Source organism: Sus scrofa, chromosome 2, assembly GCF_054392235.1.
Source record: "Sus scrofa isolate SSC_HxYL_T2T_F1_AM1 chromosome 2, Sscrofa_HxYL_maternal_Yorkshire_Landrace_v2.0, whole genome shotgun sequence".
NCBI classification, from domain to species: Eukaryota; Metazoa; Chordata; class Mammalia; order Artiodactyla; family Suidae; genus Sus; species Sus scrofa.
Window position 1 is genome coordinate 149752127 of NC_139384.1, and position 19594 is coordinate 149771720.

At 48.3% G+C, this 19594-nt stretch overlaps 1 protein-coding gene across 1 annotated transcript in view; it reads right to left on the bottom strand.

Moving 5' to 3' along the window:
* Positions 1-19594, bottom strand: part of SPOCK1 (SPARC (osteonectin), cwcv and kazal like domains proteoglycan 1) — a 514699-nt gene that overhangs the window by 278068 nt on the left and 217037 nt on the right. Inside the window, exon 3 of the mRNA XM_003354287.5 lies at positions 5639-5684. Within this exon, the coding sequence (XP_003354335.2) occupies positions 5639-5684 (46 nt within the window). The remainder of the gene's footprint in view (positions 1-5638; positions 5685-19594) is intronic.

A 19594-nucleotide genomic window follows, 5' to 3' on the forward strand; every position in this document is an offset into this window, starting at 1 on the left:
ACCAGCATCATTTGAGATTTAGTCACAGCCAGGCTCCTCTGGAGAAAAAAAAAATGATTAGTATTCACTCCAGAAGGAAAAAAAAAAAAAATTAGCCTTTCAACCAACACCTATACACTTTACCTAAAACATTCATTTATTCCACATTAAAGGAACCCACTCGTCTCAAGAAAAGTTCCGGCATAAATCCCCTTCGGCCACTTTTCCTAAAACGGTTTGCCTTATCAAGTGGAACATCCTACTCGGATATACCAGTGGGTTGTTTCCTGAGCAGACTGTGGCTACAGCTCAGAACCTGGATTAATCTGTGTTCCATCACTTTAGGACATCTTCAGGCAATCAGAATTTTACATGAGAGAAATGCATTGGTTATATACATAAATTACCTTCCCGACCCCACGAGGCAACAACAGCAACAAAAACCTTTTATGCGGCAGAAGCATTGAGAATAAGCTTCAATTTTCTTTTTCAAAGAGGACTGGTCTAGACGCTTTGAAGCCGCTTGTAAGATTTTGCTCGGCTCCTTGTTCAAGCTCTCCCTTTGTGAATCCCCAAAGCAACACCTTTTATTTTTGTCCCACGGGGCTGTGGTTCCATCAGTCATCTCTCTTTTTTTTCCCCCTCCAGGTCCTGTGGATAAACCTTCCTCCTGAGCCACGGACTCCAAGGGAAAAGAGGATCTTGGCGGCCACACCTTCAGCATCACGGGGGAGGGATGGCCATCAGCTGGGCTTGGTGGGTGCCGGGGCACAGGCCACCGACACAGACTGAGGCCAAGCGGTAGCCATAACTGTCACCTCGACGAAACTGGATGGACCCACGGCACTTGTGTGAAGTCTTGTCAGCATGTGGATTTCCCAGTTTCTCAGACCAACCCCCTCTTTGCTTCCCCGCCCCCACCAGCACTTGTTCCTGCTCTGTCCTGTCCCCCCCCGCCGCCCTGCATTTACACACATTCCATGCCCGTGTAAGAGCCTGAACGGATGACTCATGACGGATGATGCCGAGGCCCCAAGGGAGACCTTCTTTAGTGTGGTCTCTGTTATCGGGGGCGGGGGGGGCGTTAAACATCAGCATTTGGAAACTGTTTATAGAAGGAACGAATGAAGAGACATGCAAAGAGCTTGAACCTCTCCAGCCGCAATAGTGAAGATCTGTGGTGTGACACTGCAGTGACCCAGCCAGGGTAAAGCGGGTCAGCTCTCATTTAGCCTGGGAGCTTCAGAGCGTTACACCTGCGAAGGCCTCCCCCCCCCCATGGGAACACAAGAAGAAAGGAAGGAAACCTGCATGGGAAGCAAGAGACACAACAGGGAGAGGCAGATAAACCTGCACAGGGAGGAATGAAGAAGATCAACCATTGGCTTAAACAACACTTCTAGAGCCCTTACTACTTGCCAGGCACATTATCTCATTTAAGCTGCTCAATGCTTTATTATTGCCAATTCCAAATGGGAAGGCCTAGGATCAGAGACATTAAGCAACTTGCCTACAATCACACAGCTAGTAACTGGCAGAGGCAAGTTCCACACGTGGAGGTTCTGACTGCAAACCCCAGGGTCCCACACTTCACTTACCAAAGTACATCCTACAGAATACATTGCTTTTTCTGGGTATGTGATGAGTGTGGGATGCAAAAAATAACAAAAACACGTGGTTAGAGGCATATTTAGCACATGTTAAAGTAAATGGGCTTCTTTCCTAAACATCGTCCCAGAGCTTTTAAATTGCTAACCAGCACTGTGAATTGCCAAGAGATGCACAGAGCGCATGTGTGTCCAGAACTTATCTGCACAGGGAATGTTTTCTCAGGGAAGCATCCTGCAGGACCAGATGCCACTCTCAGAAGCATAAACCCCAAGTCCACTCAACACCCACTCTGTGCTCCCGGGTTTGCCAGGAGCCAATGCAGGGAAGGGGCTGAAAGGGCAAAGCGGCAGAGGCCACCCAAAATGCTAGAAGCACTCCAGAGTCCTAGAGGCTCAGTCAGCCTCCTACAGAGGCCACCCAAGGGCCTCCAATTGCTGCCTATGCAAGAAAGGAAGCCATTTGCATGTGCTGCCACCTTTTCCAGCTGTGCAGCCTGCCCAGCTTCCGGCAGGGCCTCTGCCTTGCGGACTTTACATAGAAAGTCCTGAGTCATTCTGTGGCCTCCAGTTCTGAACTCCTGCCTGTCCTTTCTGTGAGGAGGTTTGCCATTAAGTCGTTACAATCTGAAAGGATTTACTACTTTGCCCACATCTTGGAAAGAGGTCTCAGAAAGGCCTGCAGGTGCTAGCTGTCATACTCCACGGACAGAAGCATTCATGATCTGCTTAAAGATACCACGTTAAAGACACCGTCGGCCTTGCGGAAGGAGACCTCCAGGGGAGGCCCTTCGCTTCTAACTACCTTGGAGTCATCACCTACTTAAGCGCTTGTTCTTTGAACTCCTGGTGTTCAAAGTTCAGTACATAACCACCGGCGGAGAGAGTGATCACAGGGAAGTAACTACCTCTTGAATATTATGTGTGCCCTCACTATTCACACTAATACTTAGGACAATCGGGAGCTACATGTGCATTTCAGAGGTCAAGCTACCTCTTGAGTGGCTAATCTCACCGTCTGCGACCAAAGCCCGGAGCTCCAAGGCAATGGATGATCAATGGACACGTGACCTAAGAGTCCTGCAGGAGGGACTTCCCTCAGTAGGTGTGTCTTGGGTTCCTCGTCACTGAGGGTGCGTCATCATTCTACATCCTCCAAAGTACCACCCTCACGCCTCTGCTCACAAGCTTTTCATGGCCCCCCACGGCCAAGGAAAAGACGTTTAAACTTCACAGGTTGTTATGAAAGGCCCTTCACAACCTGCCTCAAATCCACCTTGCGGGCTACACTCCAGAAGAATCCCTCAAGTACCGCCCTTCCTTCTGCTTTTCTCCTCCTACGTTGCAAGCCCAGTCCACACCCGCCTCTGTCATGAAGCCTCTTCCAGCTCCATCCCAGGACATACCTGTCTTCAGGTGCTCTGAAATACTTTCCAACAAACTCCACTCCTATAAACAGAAAGCCTTCCCCAACCACAAAACCACCTCAACCACACGTGATGCTTTTCTAGCTTAGTGGGGGGCTGGGGGGATGGCTTCTCTCTGCAGCTGCCAGTCTCCACTGGAGCTCTGCAATCCTATTTCCCAGAAGATGAAACACTCTACCTCTTCCCTGCCTGTGGTTTGTATTTCACCGAGCCATGTCCGCGCTGATACAGTAACCTCCCATTTTTATTGAGCAGCACACAAGGTAATTCATGACATCTGCTGGGGCAGATATTTTAAGTGAAGCCTATTCTCAGCCCTGCTTGCTCTCCCCCTGCTTGGGGATATAAATAGCCCACAGCAGCTACACCTGAGGTACAAAGTGGGGCTTCTCAGCTCAGGTCCTCAGTTATACTCCACAAAGTCATGAGGTTTTTCTGGGAGGATTTCTCTCAACAGATTCGGTTTTCAATGCCTGCAGAGCTAGAAAAAGAGGGAGCAGGGGCGGGACGCTGCTGTGTAGAGTTAGCAACATTCTTTGGGGAGAAAAACCACTGTTTGGACATTTTAGTTAAGTAGATTTAAATACCATGTTCAAAGGAAGCTGTCATTTATGTCATATGTATCACTGACATGTATCAAGGGACAAAATGATGCCTACTGCTGTGTATACCCCTTCCCAACGTGCTTGAGTGAAAATAGAAATGTCTTCCTCGGTAAAGTCTTAGTTTGCAGGCCTTGGGGAAGAGTATATCCGGCAGTTATTTAGGCAATGCTTGAAGTGGCGCCACAAAGGAGGGATGCTTGCAGAAAGGGTCCTTTCTCAGGGACATGCAGCAGACGCAGTACTCTACCTCTAAATGTTCTTCCAAGGGGAAGGTACAGCCTTTTAAGAGAAATTTTTAGAAATGTTGACCATTTTTGATGGAAACTGTTTAAATTACAAAGACCTTCGTGTGCTTTACCACGCTTTTGGGGATGATTCAGTCATTGCACTTGCTGAATTTGGAGTTCCCACTGTGGCACAGTGGAAACGAATCTGACTAGGATCCATGAGGGCGCAGGTTCGATCCCTGGCCTCACACAGTGGGTTAAGGATCCGGCGGTGCTGTGAGCTTTGGTGTAGGTCGGAGTCATGGCTCAGATCTGGTGTTGCTGTGGCTGTGGTGTAGGCCAGTGGCTACAGCTCTGATTTGACCCCAGCCAGGGAACCTCCACGTGCCGCGAGCACGACCCTTAAAAGAAAAGTTGTTGAAGTGTAGAACGTGGAGGCCCCTAAGCGATGTACAGCCCAGACGGTCCTCCTAAAAAGCCTACCCTGGAACCTGCCCCCTGCAAACACACCCACACATGCCCACTGAGCCTCCCACCTATAGACTCACCTGAGCAGGCCTGCATCACAGCCAGTAACCCATCCCACTTCAACGGCTGACTGAGCTATTTCCCCACTCTTAGCTCCTTCTGGGAGGGCACCATAGATTTTTCTGCTTCATTCCCAGGACCAAGCTTGGCACGTGTGCACACCATGCTAGTTCAATGAATGTCTATGAATGCATGCATGCATGCATGCATGCAAGAATGATTCAAATGGTGCCCTGCTTGAGGACATACACTAAATGTCTATGTGGAAATTTGGATGCCAATTTTGCTTACAAGAAAACTAGAGTCCATATGGAGTGACCCATCAAAGTGCCAAAGGTGAGGGCAGAAAGGAACACCTTTTATTATGTTACACGTCAAAGCTTCCCTTGGCTTCTTTGTGTGAAGACCACATCATGATCACATGATCACATCAAACCCTGCAGCTACAGAACGGAAGCTGATTCTCAGAAGCGCGAACCTTAGAGACTTGGCAGGTAATGCTGCCCCTCTGAGTCTCAGCATTAATTGCATGTACATACTTGAAGTACAATCTACCATCATTTCAGCAGCAGGACCTGTGCCAACAGCAGCCACAGGGGGAACGAGTAGAACAGGGATGGTCAGCATTCATAGCAGGTCCACGCTGCGTCTTAAACAACTTGCAGGAGGACACTGCTGGTGATGGACAATGGCCATCAAGAGACTGTCTGTGCTTGCTGGTGTGGGTGGGGACAGCCCTCTGAGAACCAAGCCAAGACCCAAGGGGTCGGCGAGCCGCCTCTGAAACAAGCTTCTGTGTAGAAACCATGAACAAGTTATTTCACAAATAAAAGGTTAGTGCCCTTGAAAGCCTCCTGGATTAGACTGTTTCCAGAAGGCAAGTTCCCCTTTTGTGGCTCACGTGAACCAGACAGCATCTCCAGGCACAGTCTGTTCCATGAGTGAAAGCACAGGTTTCAGCCCAACAACCCACCATTTTATTCCTTTGTTTCGTTACATGTCTGGTTTGTAACACACCCAACCAATGACGATAGTGGTCAATTAAAATCAAACGATGCTTTAAATCTGCCTTAGACAATCTCAGACAAATAACCAGTTGGATAAAATAATTTCTATCATCCCAGTCAATTCAGTCCCCAGAAGTCAGCAGAATAAGACAGCTAGCTGGCCTTTGTGGAATGAGTAACCTAACTCAGCATGCAAGGAAGGAATTACGAGGCAGCATCTCCCGTGGAATATACAGCAAGAAATAACGCATCCTTTACCTTGGTCAAAAGGCTTGTTGGGATTCCAGTTTCTGAAATAATCATCCTATATAAAGAGAAAAAAAACACACACACAGAAAACCAAGGTCAGATTTCAGGAAGCTTCTCACATAAATGCATAAAAACCTGCCCCCCACCCGCTGCCCGCCCTCCCAAAACATAAAGGAAAACACTAACGGCTTAGAAATCTAAGGCATTCCCGTGCAATCAAAAATACCAATTTACTTTTCAAATCCTTGTCTTTTAAACTGTATGGATTAACTAGGATGAGTTAACGCATTTCAGCCTAATATGCAAACAGCACTGCTCTTCCCAGTTTGACAGATACACTGAGACACCTAAGTGCAAGATGTATTTGCTATCAATTATACCGCGGGTGATGTCTTGCTGGTCTCGCCTTGGATTAAGCCTCTGTGTTTGTAACCACTGATAATTCAACTGCCAACATTTCTTCTAGACGAAGACATGTAACTTGCGGTGCACAGTTTCAGTTTTCTAACCCTCACAAAATGTGAAGACAGAGGACCATTCAAATGTTGAAATTAATACAGGCATGTATTTTGTGTCATGCCGTCTGTTCCGGGTGGGGAAAGATTTAAAAAGGCAAAGGCTGGCCAATCTGGTCGACTTATACCCGTGTCTTTCTTGCATGCAGCTTGCCTTCATTTATGCTCTGAAACTAAACGTTTCATTACTTTGAACTTGCCAGGGTCTAGATCACTCACTCCTTCATAGTCGAAGTAACCTCTTCCCCACTCCTTATAACCCTTTCCTTCCAAACTGCCACCGTCCACTCTTTCTCCTCCCTGTCAGCGCTCACCCACCCCAACTGCCGCCGAGCACATCTGCACGGGGAAGCGGCCCAGCCCGTGGACATCACCCCCCACCGCTTTTAGTGCATGTGCCCCCCCCTTCAGTTCATTTTCTCCTGAACGTACTCAAATTATCTGCTCTCTGTGGTTTTGCCTGGTGCGCTGCATGCTGCAGTTTCAGAAAGCTGTCCAAAATCGAGGCCTGATTTCTCTTCTAGAAAAGCTCATTCACATCAAAGGGCCCAATTAGTTCCACCCGTGGTCCATGCTGTCTCCTGCAGCCCTTTATCTCCGACACCATCTCCTGTGAATTTTACTGGCCTCTGTGTCATTCAATTACCTGGCTTTATTAGATTCTCGTTGAGTTCACCTAAGCCCTTAAATAGATTTTTAGGAAACTGGATTTAGAGTAAAATCAGAACATTGCTTCTTGGGTGGTGCTTCCATTTTCCAGGGCATGAATAAACATGAACAGGTTCCTCTGGATCCTGGGGATTCAGCATAAAATCATTTTTAACTCCAAGGAATCGGCCTGCTTTGCTCTGGCTTTCATTTGATGGCATAACTGGCCTTCTCACCCATTGATGAGGAAGTCTCTGCAACCTATGACACCAAGTAGCTCGGAGACAGTTTAAAAGAATCCCTCTGCCACCTCTCTCTCTGTTTATCATTTTAAATACAATCCTAATCTTTTGAATTATGTGCTTTGAAATTCGGCGGCCCGAGTAAATGGTTCTAAGCTAAGGCTGGATAATCAGTGGGAAACGTAGCACTTGACTTCTCGGACTGATGGCAAATATACTCTTATCCCTAAACACAGGCAAGTTACTAAAACAGTCTGTTGTTTGCAAGGGCAAGAGACGAGATAACCCAAGATAAACTCATCCTCACTGCTGGGCAAAAACTAACGCCATGTCCATCCTTCCACCTGTGGCTCATCAGTGCCCTCTGGACATTCAGAGATTGGCAGACTCCAATGGCAATCTGAAGTCCTGCGAAATATTTTCTGCTTGAATGTGCTATTTCAACACGTGGAAGTCCCTGGAAGTTTAGGATGCGTGTCCGACAGGGAAGGGCTAGAGCCCCTGCAAAGTGCCTTTACTTTTATCTCACATGGCACATTCTCTGTGATGTCCAAGGGAGGTTGGAGCCATTCTCTAGAACGGAACCTTCCCTAATGATTTCAACATATGCTATAACCTGAATGGAATGTGAAGCATTCTTCTGGGCCCTGTCACTCTTCCAGGCTAACTCTAATTGCCATTTTTACATATTTCTTGGGGGAAAAAAAATCATAGTTTTAAATATAAGGCCTCTCCCAGCAGAGACCTGCATTAGAATATTTAAAACTCATTGCACATGTAATAATACTGCTTAATTGCTGCCCAAATGTGAACACACACCTTCAGTCAAAGCTCATTATGCAAAATGAGTCCTTCAAACAGCCTCTTGCCCTGCAAGGCCAAGCGGAGAAGGAAAGTGATTCCTGGTAGGGACGGCTTTTGCTCTGCCCAAGGAAAGCAGCTGGCTAAAGCAGAAGCCAGTGAACCAGCCACTGAGAAAACCTTGGATGTGACTGCTCTGCCTACAGCTGAGAGAAAAACCCCTTAGAGGGGCCAGGATCATAAGCACCTAGAGAATGCTCTCAAGCACCAGAGCCCCCTTGGGGAATGGTCAGTGAGCACTGGGGTGGGGGGGGGGGTCTGCTTGGCCAGCACTGCTACAGCCATCTCCAAGGATGAGAGCCCAGAGCTCGTGGACCAGCTTTCCCCACTGTCCCAGCCATCATTATGACGGGCCTGCACACAGGCCGGTCCAAGCGGCTGGGGCTGTGCCCATCAACGCACTCTGCCTCTGGGGGAATGTCTGATGAGGTAGCCTCCAAACCGTGTGGAAAAAGCCAAAGATAAAAGAATGCCCTTCTAGACCTTCGCCTTATCCCGGAGCCCCACTTAACCGTCAGTACAATCAGGGGCAAAGGACGGCCGGCTGGTCGTTTCTCCAGGGCCTAAGACCCAGAGGCACCAGCTGAGCTATTCCTTTATCTTCTTTTCTAACTACATGTTTACAATATAGCGTACATTCTACATTATCCTAAGATGAGCCAGGATATCCTCTGCTGTTGACAGTTCTCTCCGTTTGCTCATAGTTACAAATCCCGCCATGGGAAGCTGTGCACCTGCCCCTACACCACCCAGTGCTGCTCCAGGTCCAAGTGCATTCCTGCTACAGGGAGCCCAGAGCCTGGCCCAGAGACCAGAGAAGGGCAGGACTCGAAGAGCCCTCACCTCTGATCTCCTGATGGCCCAATAAAGGTGTGGCCTGTTGAAATTCAGACTTTGGTGGAAGGCATGGTGGATGTACTGGATCCCACTTGCCAGAAGAGGCGAATCTGTTTGAGTCAGCCTCTTAACTGATGAAGCTTTTAAAAATGAGTTTCAAGGACCTCAGCAACAGTTAACTGTAAAACATACACCTAAAGAGAAAGCTGCATACCTAACCAGAGTCACTGATACAATCCAGTAACTCCTAGCTGTATGTTCTGCTGGCCGCAGACCGAAGGATGGCAGTGTTCACGCACATGTCCACGTCACGGGCTGCACTGCTCGGGATAATTATGTGAGGCCTCTGCGGGACGGGCAGAGAACAGTCACCTACATCCTGACCATACGAGGAAGGGCTGATTCCATTTCACTCCACCATTTTGGAAATGAAAATTACCCAACTCTCCAGGGACTGTTAAAATCTGGAAGGAACTATCGATTTAAACAGAGCCTCAAATTTAAGTCTATTGACTTAGGTCCAAAAAAGTCACAGAAACATCCCAGGGGACCATAAAGTCACAGTGAAAATAAACCTCAAAAGTCAACATACAGCTCACAGTAAGAAAGTGACCAACTGTTACTTCCAGAAGGAGGAAGAAGCCCGTGATGCTGGAGGTGGAGGAGGAATCACGGAAATGATCAGACCCCAATAATTGTTTTCAATCCTCCACAGGTGATCAGTACAGATAAAATCACATTCATCCCACTAAATAAGTATCCCACTAACATAATATGGGATCCTGTGAAACTACTGGCACCCAGCTGGCTGGTGAAAAGGGATTTAAGTCCGGGTTCTCAACTGCTTTAGAGATATCTTTTTTTTTTTTTTTTTTTTAGGGTTGCACCCATGGCATATGGAAGTTCCCAGGCTATGGGTTGAATCAGAACAGCAGCTGCTGGCCTATACCACAGCCACAGCCATGCAGGATCCAAGCCCACATCTGCAACCTACACCACAGCTCACGGCATTGCCGGAGCCTTAACCCACTGAGCGAGGCCAGGGATCGAACCTGCGTCCTCATGGATACCAGTCAGCTTCATTACCACCAAGCCACACTGGCAACTCCCTAGAGATATCCTATTTTGATATGCATTCATGGAAAGGGAAATTTGTTTAAAATATATACATTTATACCATACTGTATATTGTTATATATAATAGATATTAGTAAGGATATATTTATCAGTACATGTTAATAAAATAGATATGAACATATAAACATATATACCAAAGAACATTCTGCCCTACAATGCAACCTCCAAGAAAAGTTTTAAGTCTCCCTACCATGAAATGGTGCCAAACCATTTCTGCTATAATTTTGTGATGAAGCCTCTTCATCATGGATGTTAGAGCCAATTTTGAGCGGGAACCTGAATTTTTCTTCCCCTGTCCCACAGCCCCAAATGCCGGATATAATTTAGCTCAACTCTTCCCCTTGGGGGTTTCCTTTCCCGAGGTGCTTATTTCACTTCCAAAGTATGTCCAGGCAGCTCTGGGAAGAGATGGGGTGGCACAATCAAATGGGGACCCCTTTTGACATCCAGCTGCTTCACCTGCACTTATGAAGATGATAACGTACTTTATTACACACCTTAGGCTTTAGATACTACAGATCAAAGACACTCAGCACTCATGGAACAGGGCACTTCTCCTTCATACATATGTTAGCTAAGCTGCTTCAACACTGCAGTTTCATCTGAAGATTGCCTGAGATTATACAAGTTACCAGCCTAGAAAATAAATGGGAGCCTCATTTGTCTTGACCAGGAGTGTGCACTGGAGAGGCGTACAGAAGGAAATAAGGTGAAGCGAGGGCAGGCAGCCTCTTTGGGGTCCTCTGAAGACCCCTTGCAAATAAATACAAAACGGAGAGGCACTGCCCTGCAAGGCCAGGTGGGCTAATGTCCCACTGATAGATCCTAGATGGAGGTTAATCCCACTGTATGCAACTCCAAATCTTTACCAAGAGATCGATTAAGGGACAGGCAAACTGCCCTCAAAAGGATTCAGTGCAAATGAGTTATTTCTCACACTATTTGACTGGGGAGAATAAGAAGGAGGGCTGGCCGGCAAGGTGGGAAAGGTGTCATTACAATGGTAATAGAAGTCATGGGAAATGTGAGATGTCCAGATGATGCTGTGTAAGTGCATCAGCTGTATAACGTGAAATTTGCCTGTAATCTTAATTTGTGTGCAACGGAAACCCCTACATATCACACTATGAACCACACTATTGGGAAATACAAAACATTCCATCTCTGGGCCAGCAATGTGCTGTCTTTGTCAGGCCTGTCCTGCCCATCCCTGGTGAAGAGCCCAGGTGAGAATCCTTTTTTTTTTTTTTTTTGCTATTTCTAGGGCCGCTCCCGCGGCATATGGAGGTTCCCAGGCTAGGGGTCGAATCGGAGCTGTAGCCACCAGCCTACGCCAGAGCCACAGCAACGAGGGATCCAAGCCGCGTCTGCGACCTACACCACAGCTCACGGCAACGCCGGATCGTTAACCCACTGAGCAAGGGCAGGGACCGAACCCGCAACCTCATGGTTCCTAGTCGGATTCGTTAACCACTGCGCCACGACGGGAACTCCGAGAATCCTTCTGAATGAAGCTATCAACCAACCATCCCAGCCTGAGAAGTGACTTGAACCCCAGTCCCTGATTCCTCCATAGATCCCACTCATGAGAACCCTGTATACCAGAGTCTGGGAGCTGGACCATTAATACATTGTCATGTGTACATACCACACCCATATATCTGGGCCCAGGCTACTTGGAAGCAGGGATGGGCCTTACTCACCTGCACATTCCCCCAGAGCATCACTGAACAGTAACGCAGTAACTCCTGGCCAAATTGTCTATCACTTAAGTAAAATGTTTCAGCTTTAACATCTCTGTATCCCTATGAAATGCCCATAACGGTTCCTGGTGTGTGCATAAGGACAGGTGGGTGTATGCTTATACACTCTAAATCACTTTCTTCCTGAATAGAGCGATTCTTTGATAAATTGGTCTGACGTTTGGTATAAAGTCCTGCAGGCTGCCGACAAAATGATTTAAAAAATAACAATGTCAGTCACTCTGCTCTTTCAATAAATAACCCACCAGTAAAACACAGATAATAACTGACAATCATACTTGTACTGTAACTAATGAGAAAAGATAAAGCAGCAAATGGACTGTTTATATGCATTTGATAAATTGCATCCCCTGGATATACCCATGAAAAATAAATGTGTGTGGTGCTGGTTCACTGAACTAAAACAAATATTTACCACTGAGGTTTAGGATTTAGAGTGAAATTTACATTGTATTTGGCAACTATTGTGATGCTATGTCTACACACAGTTGAAAAGTCAAAGACCTACCTCAACTTCCTGAGTACGAAAGCATTATAAATGAGGGAAAAAAAAATAAAAGAATCACATCAAACAACAGGAAGGAATGTCAACAGTTTCGATAATTGCATCACAATTTCAAATTATCATAACATTAGAAAGGTCACAGGCAGATATTTTCCCTTAAGTCACCGACCATCATTCTCTTTTCATGGGAAAGAACTATGGAACAGCTAGCAAAACCTTGGTTAAATCCAAATATACACTCATGATCATTATCTTAGAGAATTTCAAACTTCCTATGACATCGGTCCAAAGGGTGAAATTCGATAAACATCCCGAGATGACCTCAGAGAGCAAGCATAACAGACCTCCTACACGTGTGCCCACAAAGTCTTTGGCCTTGCAGCTCTACCACAGCTTGAAGGGGCCCAACACTTGAGAAAGGCGGGGATTTACGGTCTTGGGGTGGAAAATGGCTAAGACTGTCATGGCCGCTCCAGGTCAGTGAGGGGTTAGAGTCACCACAAGGAGCTCCTCCTTCCTCGGGACCTGTCCCTATCTGTCCATCCAAGCTGGAGCTGGGAGAAGTGACCCCAGACTGGGGCTTTTCTCAAAGAAAAAAACTGAGGCTGAGATCCCTTCCAGAAAGTATACCCTTCATCTGGCTTTTTCTCCTGGGAACACAAACAGACCTAAGATGCTGCATGTGTACTCTGACTGAGACAGAGGGTGTCCCCCCAGACTCAAAACCACCCACACCCTGGACCTCATGAGCAAAATTATCAGAACCCCTGAGCTAGCCAGGAGCTGGCTTCTGAATGGCCAGATGGCAGAGAAGCAGGCAGGACCATGGAAGCAAGGGCAGAGGAGACAGTATGACGAAGTCAGGCTCTGAAGCAGAGAGGGTTCAAATCCTGCCAGCCAGGTGGCCCTGCACAATCCCCTCCTTCTCAGGTTCCCTGATCCACAAAACGAGGTCCCTGCACCTACTTGAGAATGGATCCCAAGGATTTACAACAATGTAGCCAAGTGAGTGGGGTATTAGCAGGCACACAGAATGACTCAGTACATTAAAAATGTACACTTTTGTGTCCCTGTCCCAGGAACATTAAGAAAAACAGGTTTTATAGAAACAATACGTTTAAAATTTCAATAATGTGACTTCGTGTGCATTTGAATTTTATTGAACAGGCCCAAATGAAGCGGACCGATTGCACTTGAGAACAATAATTATAAAATATTTCAAATGCAAGCAATTGTGTGAGTCTTAGGCATGAAGAATGGCTTAGAAAAAAATGCAATGAAATGTGCAAACGTGCGCTGCAGGCATGTCTCTGTTTAAAGGTCAGGCTCCCATTCTCTAAGATTTAGTGACCCTGTCTACTAAAAAAAGGTAAAACTTACACCACAGAGCTGTTCTGTGCCACCAGTGAGGAGTTTTGAACCATTATTAGCGATTACACATCAGTTAATTCTAAATAAATTCAAGTTTCAATGATGGCTCACTACATCCTATTAAGTGGACTGGACCTGCTCTGAACAGGTAAAATTTTGGCATGATCTTTAATTTCGATGTAGCAAACAGATGAAGGAACCCTGAAAGGGGCCACCTCATGAATGTACCAAGTAACGCCCTTGCCACCTTGGAGCATGTCAACCTTTACTCTACAGAAAATGTAAGTCATACTGGCCTAAAGCCCAGTCTTGCCCGAGTGTCACAGACTCCAAATTAATTAGGCGCCACCGTCATTCTCAGAAGGCCAGTCCTAGGCCTCCATCAACATCATACTGCCTTTTGGAGTATGAAACATCACGTGTGAACTGTCACCGCACCCTTTCCTCCCCACCCATCCTGCGTGGGACACGCCAACCACAGGGACTAGGAAAGAAGCAGTGGTTCTCACCATTGACTGACCACTGGGGTCACTGTGGACCTTTCCAGGCACTGATGCCTGGTCCCACCCAGGCGGTGGTCTGGGTTAGGGTCTCTGCAATGGGGCTCTTCGAAGCTCCTCAGAGGATTCTAATGGGTAGCCCCCATTGGCTAAAGGAAGCTACACACTGGTTCAATCACAGTGATTGAGAGGCAACCTCCTGGTCAGTGAAGCCTATCACAAACAGCAAACCTGGTGCAGCCCATCAGAGGTCTCCCTTCCCCCAGCTTCCAGAGCTTTCCAGAGTTAAAGTCACTGTCAGGTCAGGCCTGGAGGCCTCCCCAGCTCAGCAAGCAGTATCTCTGTGTGCCCTGCTGCCCAGGCAAGGACTCAGGTCTCAGGCTGGACTGGTCCCTCTGTCACTGTGGCAACGACCAGGCCCCCTCCTTCCCAGTCCTGCATCTCTCACGCCTCCCACTTCTCTACACCCACACAGCCTCTGCCTCAGTCAGGGGGGCCCCCCAGCTTCTCTTCAGGTGACTGGTCCCCCCACCCTGCTCAGGCTGTTCTCCATGTTGCACCAAGGTGACCTTCCGGTCTCATCATTCCCAGGTATCAAATACCCAGGTTGCTCCTCACAGCTCCCAGGCCAGGCTCACCATCAGCTTACAGGACCCTGCAAGGCAGCGCCCCTGCTGTGTCTTCTAGTGCCCCCGAGGCCACACCCCACTCACGTGCTTCCTTCCACCTCTCATGAATGGTTTCTTGGTCCTACAACAGCCGTGCTCACTCCGAGCTCTGAAATTCTGCACATGCTGCTTCTTCCAGGCCTGAAACCCCCTCCCTCGCTCTTCTCTGATGAACACTTACTGTTCTAAAACAGCCCAGTTCAGATGATACGATGTTCCCCGTGGGCCACCCTCCCCACGCCCGAGCCCTCCGCACTGAAGACATGTCTCTTGTGGGGTTGAGAGCCCCCTGTGTCTCCCCCAACAGAGCACTGACATAACCTCTCTGCAGTTTCCGGCCACTCTCCTGCCACTCCACCACACAGCCAGCAGTCCCCACAGTCAGGGGCAGAGCGTCTTCAACAGGGCCCCGCATGGTGCACGTTTTGCAACAGGTACTCAGTGAGCATCTTCCATGAAGAAGGAACAATTCAGCCTCTGCGGCTTTTTTGATGCTGGTTATCTTGGACTGCAACTCCCACATTAATTCCCCTTGACTCAGTACTGCAGGCTCTGTGACCTCAAGGTTTCCAAGAAAAGTAAAGCAGGCAACTCGCTTAGAGTGACTTCAGCTAGGGCAGTCACTGAAACCTGGCACCAGCATGGGGACCTTGAAGGGATCGACCAAGGAGGACAGGTGACCTCTGCCCGACATCCTCGCCCCACATCTGCTAATGCCCTGAGTCACCCCAAGGCACAAACCGACTTCAGGACTTGGCTCAACACAGCGGGCAGAAACCTGAAGCAGGATTCGGGACCCGCATCCAGTTGAAGTTCAAATGCAAAAGCTGAAACCCAATGAAAAAGAGCAGAGTAATAGTCACATGAATGTTAATCATAGAGGAATAAAAGCAGCCACCATTTTTGGAATGCTCACAATGTGCCAGCCACGGCACCAAGGCAACTGTGTTTCAGCTCACTGAATTCATGTAACGACCATCTGAGGGAGGCACGATGGGCACCCCTATGACAGAGCTGGACAAAGGGAAGCTTCGGGAGATCAGGTTACTACACAAGGTCATACCGCTGGCAGGAAGCAGAAGGATTTGAACTCTGTGGTGCCTGAGACTGAATATCATGTGCTCTAATCACTCCATGCACTGCCACCCTGTGAAGGGAGGAGCCATGAGCTATGCGAAGACGGGAAACTCTGGAAGGGAACCCAGGCTCACAGAAGGTACCAAGGGATGGGAGAAGGGCACACAGACCAGAGCACCCCATTCCACCTCCCCCAAGAGGGTCTCTCCCACGGCTCTGACCCTCAGTGCATCAGAGCTGCAAGTGCATCATCTGTGCAAAGGGGATGCAAACACCTTCCTCCTGGGTCTTTGTGAGAATGGACAGCAAGTGCACCTGTCCAGAACCCGGCTCTGGGGAAGCAGGCGGGATCCCCAGAAAAGGTGATCCCCCCACCCCCAACCCCAGAGGGCGCCCTGGGCTTGAGAATCACACCTGTCACCTTCAGTCCTGCTGACAGTAAGCTCAGGAGCGCGCCCCCCCCCCCCCACCCAAGGACACGTGGTGGGCTCTGGACTGAGTACTGCCATCACCCCTGTCTGCCACCACTCTCTCTAGGCCCGCCTTCAAAGGGGAGCATCCAACACCAACATCAAGGCTCTGCAGAGAGGACCTGGTAGCTTGAGCACTGGCCAGCTCGCTGGGAAGCCACAGCCACAGACTCTGCATGAAACTTTCATTAGCTGCACAGTAAGGCCTGCTGCACTCCCTCCCAGCCCTGCTGTCCACCCTCTTCTCTTGAAAGGAACATCTGGGGGAAAGACAGCAATAAAAACCCCTCACTGTGTCCCTGGCCACCTCCCTGAGGCACTGGTCCTTGGACCATGTACACAGCAGATGCTCCTCGCGGAAGCCCCAGGGAATCTGGTCAAGGCCTTCTGTCCACTTCAAAGCAGTGATGGCACAGTCAGAAGCTCAGAGGGTTTGTTTGAAACCCACAACTTCTGAGATGACGTCTCCCTCAGGATAAGAGGTCACTGGAGGAGACAAGCCTGCCAAACAGACCCAAGCTCCCAAGCCACAGCTCCCCTCTGCGATCACGGGCAAAGCCTCCACAGAGAGGGGGGTGCCCTGTCTGAAGTGCAGCCACTGCTGTAATGAGGGCTCTTGCACTGACTTAACGACCCCCCAGGACCCATGCTCCCAAGGGCTGCTGGGCCAGATGAATGCTGGATTGCAGAGACAGCTAATTTTCCCTTACCCCACAAGCATTTATACAACTGAGTGGAGCTCACGCAGTCTCTGAGCCCAGCAGTGCCAACTAGAGGCCTAACGGACTCAGGGGGCTTGGAGAAAGCACACACAGCGCCTCAGGCAGGGTCCATACTTGGGAACTTGCCTACCTGACAGCCACGACCATGAGATAATGGACTTATGTCACGTGACAAGACAGAACATCCAAGGAAGATACCAGAAGCCTGTCCTGTGTGTATGCATCCCCTGAAAGCCATTCAGGCTCTGCAGTCTGGGCCCCTGGCCCTGGTCTGTCCCATGGACACCTGGCTGCTCTCGTGCCCTCCAGGGCATTTCCATAATTCAACTGTGTTCACTGAGGGCCTGGGGACCCCACAGAGATGGAGCCAGGCTGAAGCTGCAGGATGTTGGTGCCCAGGCCCCCAGGGCACCCACACCTGATCTTAGGCACTGAAGGCCCTGGGAGGGCTGACCTGGGGGTAGTGGGCATTGCTGGAGCGTGCCAGGCTGGCTGACTGTGGGGAGGCTGAGTGCAACTTGCTCCATGTATGCCACTGGGCCATGAAACAGACACGAGGAACATGCAAGCCCTCACCCGCCGGCAGTCGGGCTGGGGGAGAGGAGCCAGAAATGTCAGTAGATGATACATAACAGGACCTGGCCAGGTGGTCTTTTTAAAGAGAAAAAAGCAGAGCTCCCATTGTGGCTCAGCGGTAATAAACACAACCAGTATCCATGAGGATGCAGGTTTGATCCCTGGCCTCGTTTGGTGGGTTAAAGGATCTGGTGTTGCTGTGAACTGTGGTGTAGGTCACAGACTCAGCTCAGATCCGGTGCTGTGCTGTGGCTGTGCTGTAGGCTGGCAGCTGCAGCTCTGAATCGACCCCTAGCCTGGGAATTTCCATATGCCACAGATGCAGCCCTGAAAAAAGCAAAAGCAAAAACAAAAACAAACAAAAAAAGTGGGAGCAATTTTTAGACCAGCAAGGATCAGAATGTACTGGAAGAATCCAAGGAGGAGCAAAGCAATAAGCAGCTTTTTCTGTGATTTTTATTTTGGCTTCTGAGTTTTAAGAGCCTAACATGAACAAACAGTAGCTATGTCCTAGATCTTTAAAATCCCTTTCCTATTAAATAACTTACAAACATTAAAGAAAGAGTCCAGCTGAGTTTTTTTCACATGATGCCCAGAGCAACTGAGGGAGAATTTCCTGGAAAAAAAAATTTTTCCAAGAGCAAATTCTTTAGCTAAATTACCTTCTTGTGAGAGCTGGGGACTCCTAGAAGGTCACATATAAAAATATAGGAAGAGAGAAACCAAGATGCTATTAAGAGGACCCAAGATGTAATGGTGAGTACATCATGCACCTCATAACCCCACCCATCCCATGCCCAGAACCCACATCCTCAGAGGCCTATGAAGAAAGGGACGGCTATAGCCCCCAACGTGCCTGAAGATGGCGCTAGGTCCTGCTCCTTAAAATAGATCTTTCATTTAATCAGTTGCATGGTCATACTTTCTAAGTATCTATCCTTCAAGCGTGCCCACGACCCATCATAAGAAGGAAGCAACAATACAAAAAGGACCAGAGAAAAATCAACATGGCAACACCAGTCTTCAATGACTGGGGGAACATGAGTGTTCTCCTTCTTCTACTTTATTATTTTGCAATAAAAAAATGATATGATTATTTCATGTATCTGTGTGTTGTCTATTCATTCATCCATTTATCCATTCATTCATTCATTCATTCAAAGTTCTATGGGATGAGGAAAATGAAGACAGCATTACCCTAACATTATGGGAGGGCAACTTTCGCCAGAGAGGTAAAATTTTTACATGAATTCACACGGCACTAAAATCTGCAGCTGAGATCCATGTGTGACAACATATCAGCCTGGGAACTATACCAGAGCCTAGACATGGGAAGGAAGAAGGAAGAACCTCTTGGGCCATGACCTAGAGCAATGACTAGAGAACTTTCCAGGCAGCTGAACAGAATCACAAACACTTAAAATTAGCCTATCTATCCGGGCTGGCACATAGGGTCAGCATGCATTTACCTTTTGTGTTGGCACCCTGTGAAGGAATGAAAGGTCTGGAATAAGCAGGGTGGCCCTCACACAGCACACACACAGCCCACAGTCCCTGCCAGAAACAGGCAGAGAGGGACCCAAGGTTCAAAGCAGAAATCATACATTGACTCACAAGGTGGGGACAGCTCGTGCGACAAACCCAAATTGTGGCTCGATTTAATAAGGCGTCCGAGGCTCAGATATCTCCTCTGACTTACCAGCAGGATACACAAATCACAGCTAGAACCAGAGACACCTTGACAGGACTGCCTGCTGGAATGATGTGGGAATGACACGGCAGGGGTTATTAGGGTGTTGCCCATCAAAGCCTCGTATGTCTGTTTCCCACACCTCTCTTTTCACAAAACTCAGCTCTTAACCCAGCTTGGAGCTGAAATCAATGGTTCTGAAACATGAAAAAACATAAAAGCCTATGGCAGCTTCGTAACTGGTAACTTCTCTTGAGGTCTCCACTGCCATTGCCTAAGTGATTCCGAGCAAACATTCCAGCCTTTGCCGGCTTTGGTTTCTTCATCTGTAGAATGAGGGCAACGGTGCCCATCCTAGCGAGGTTTGCTGTGAGAAGCACTTG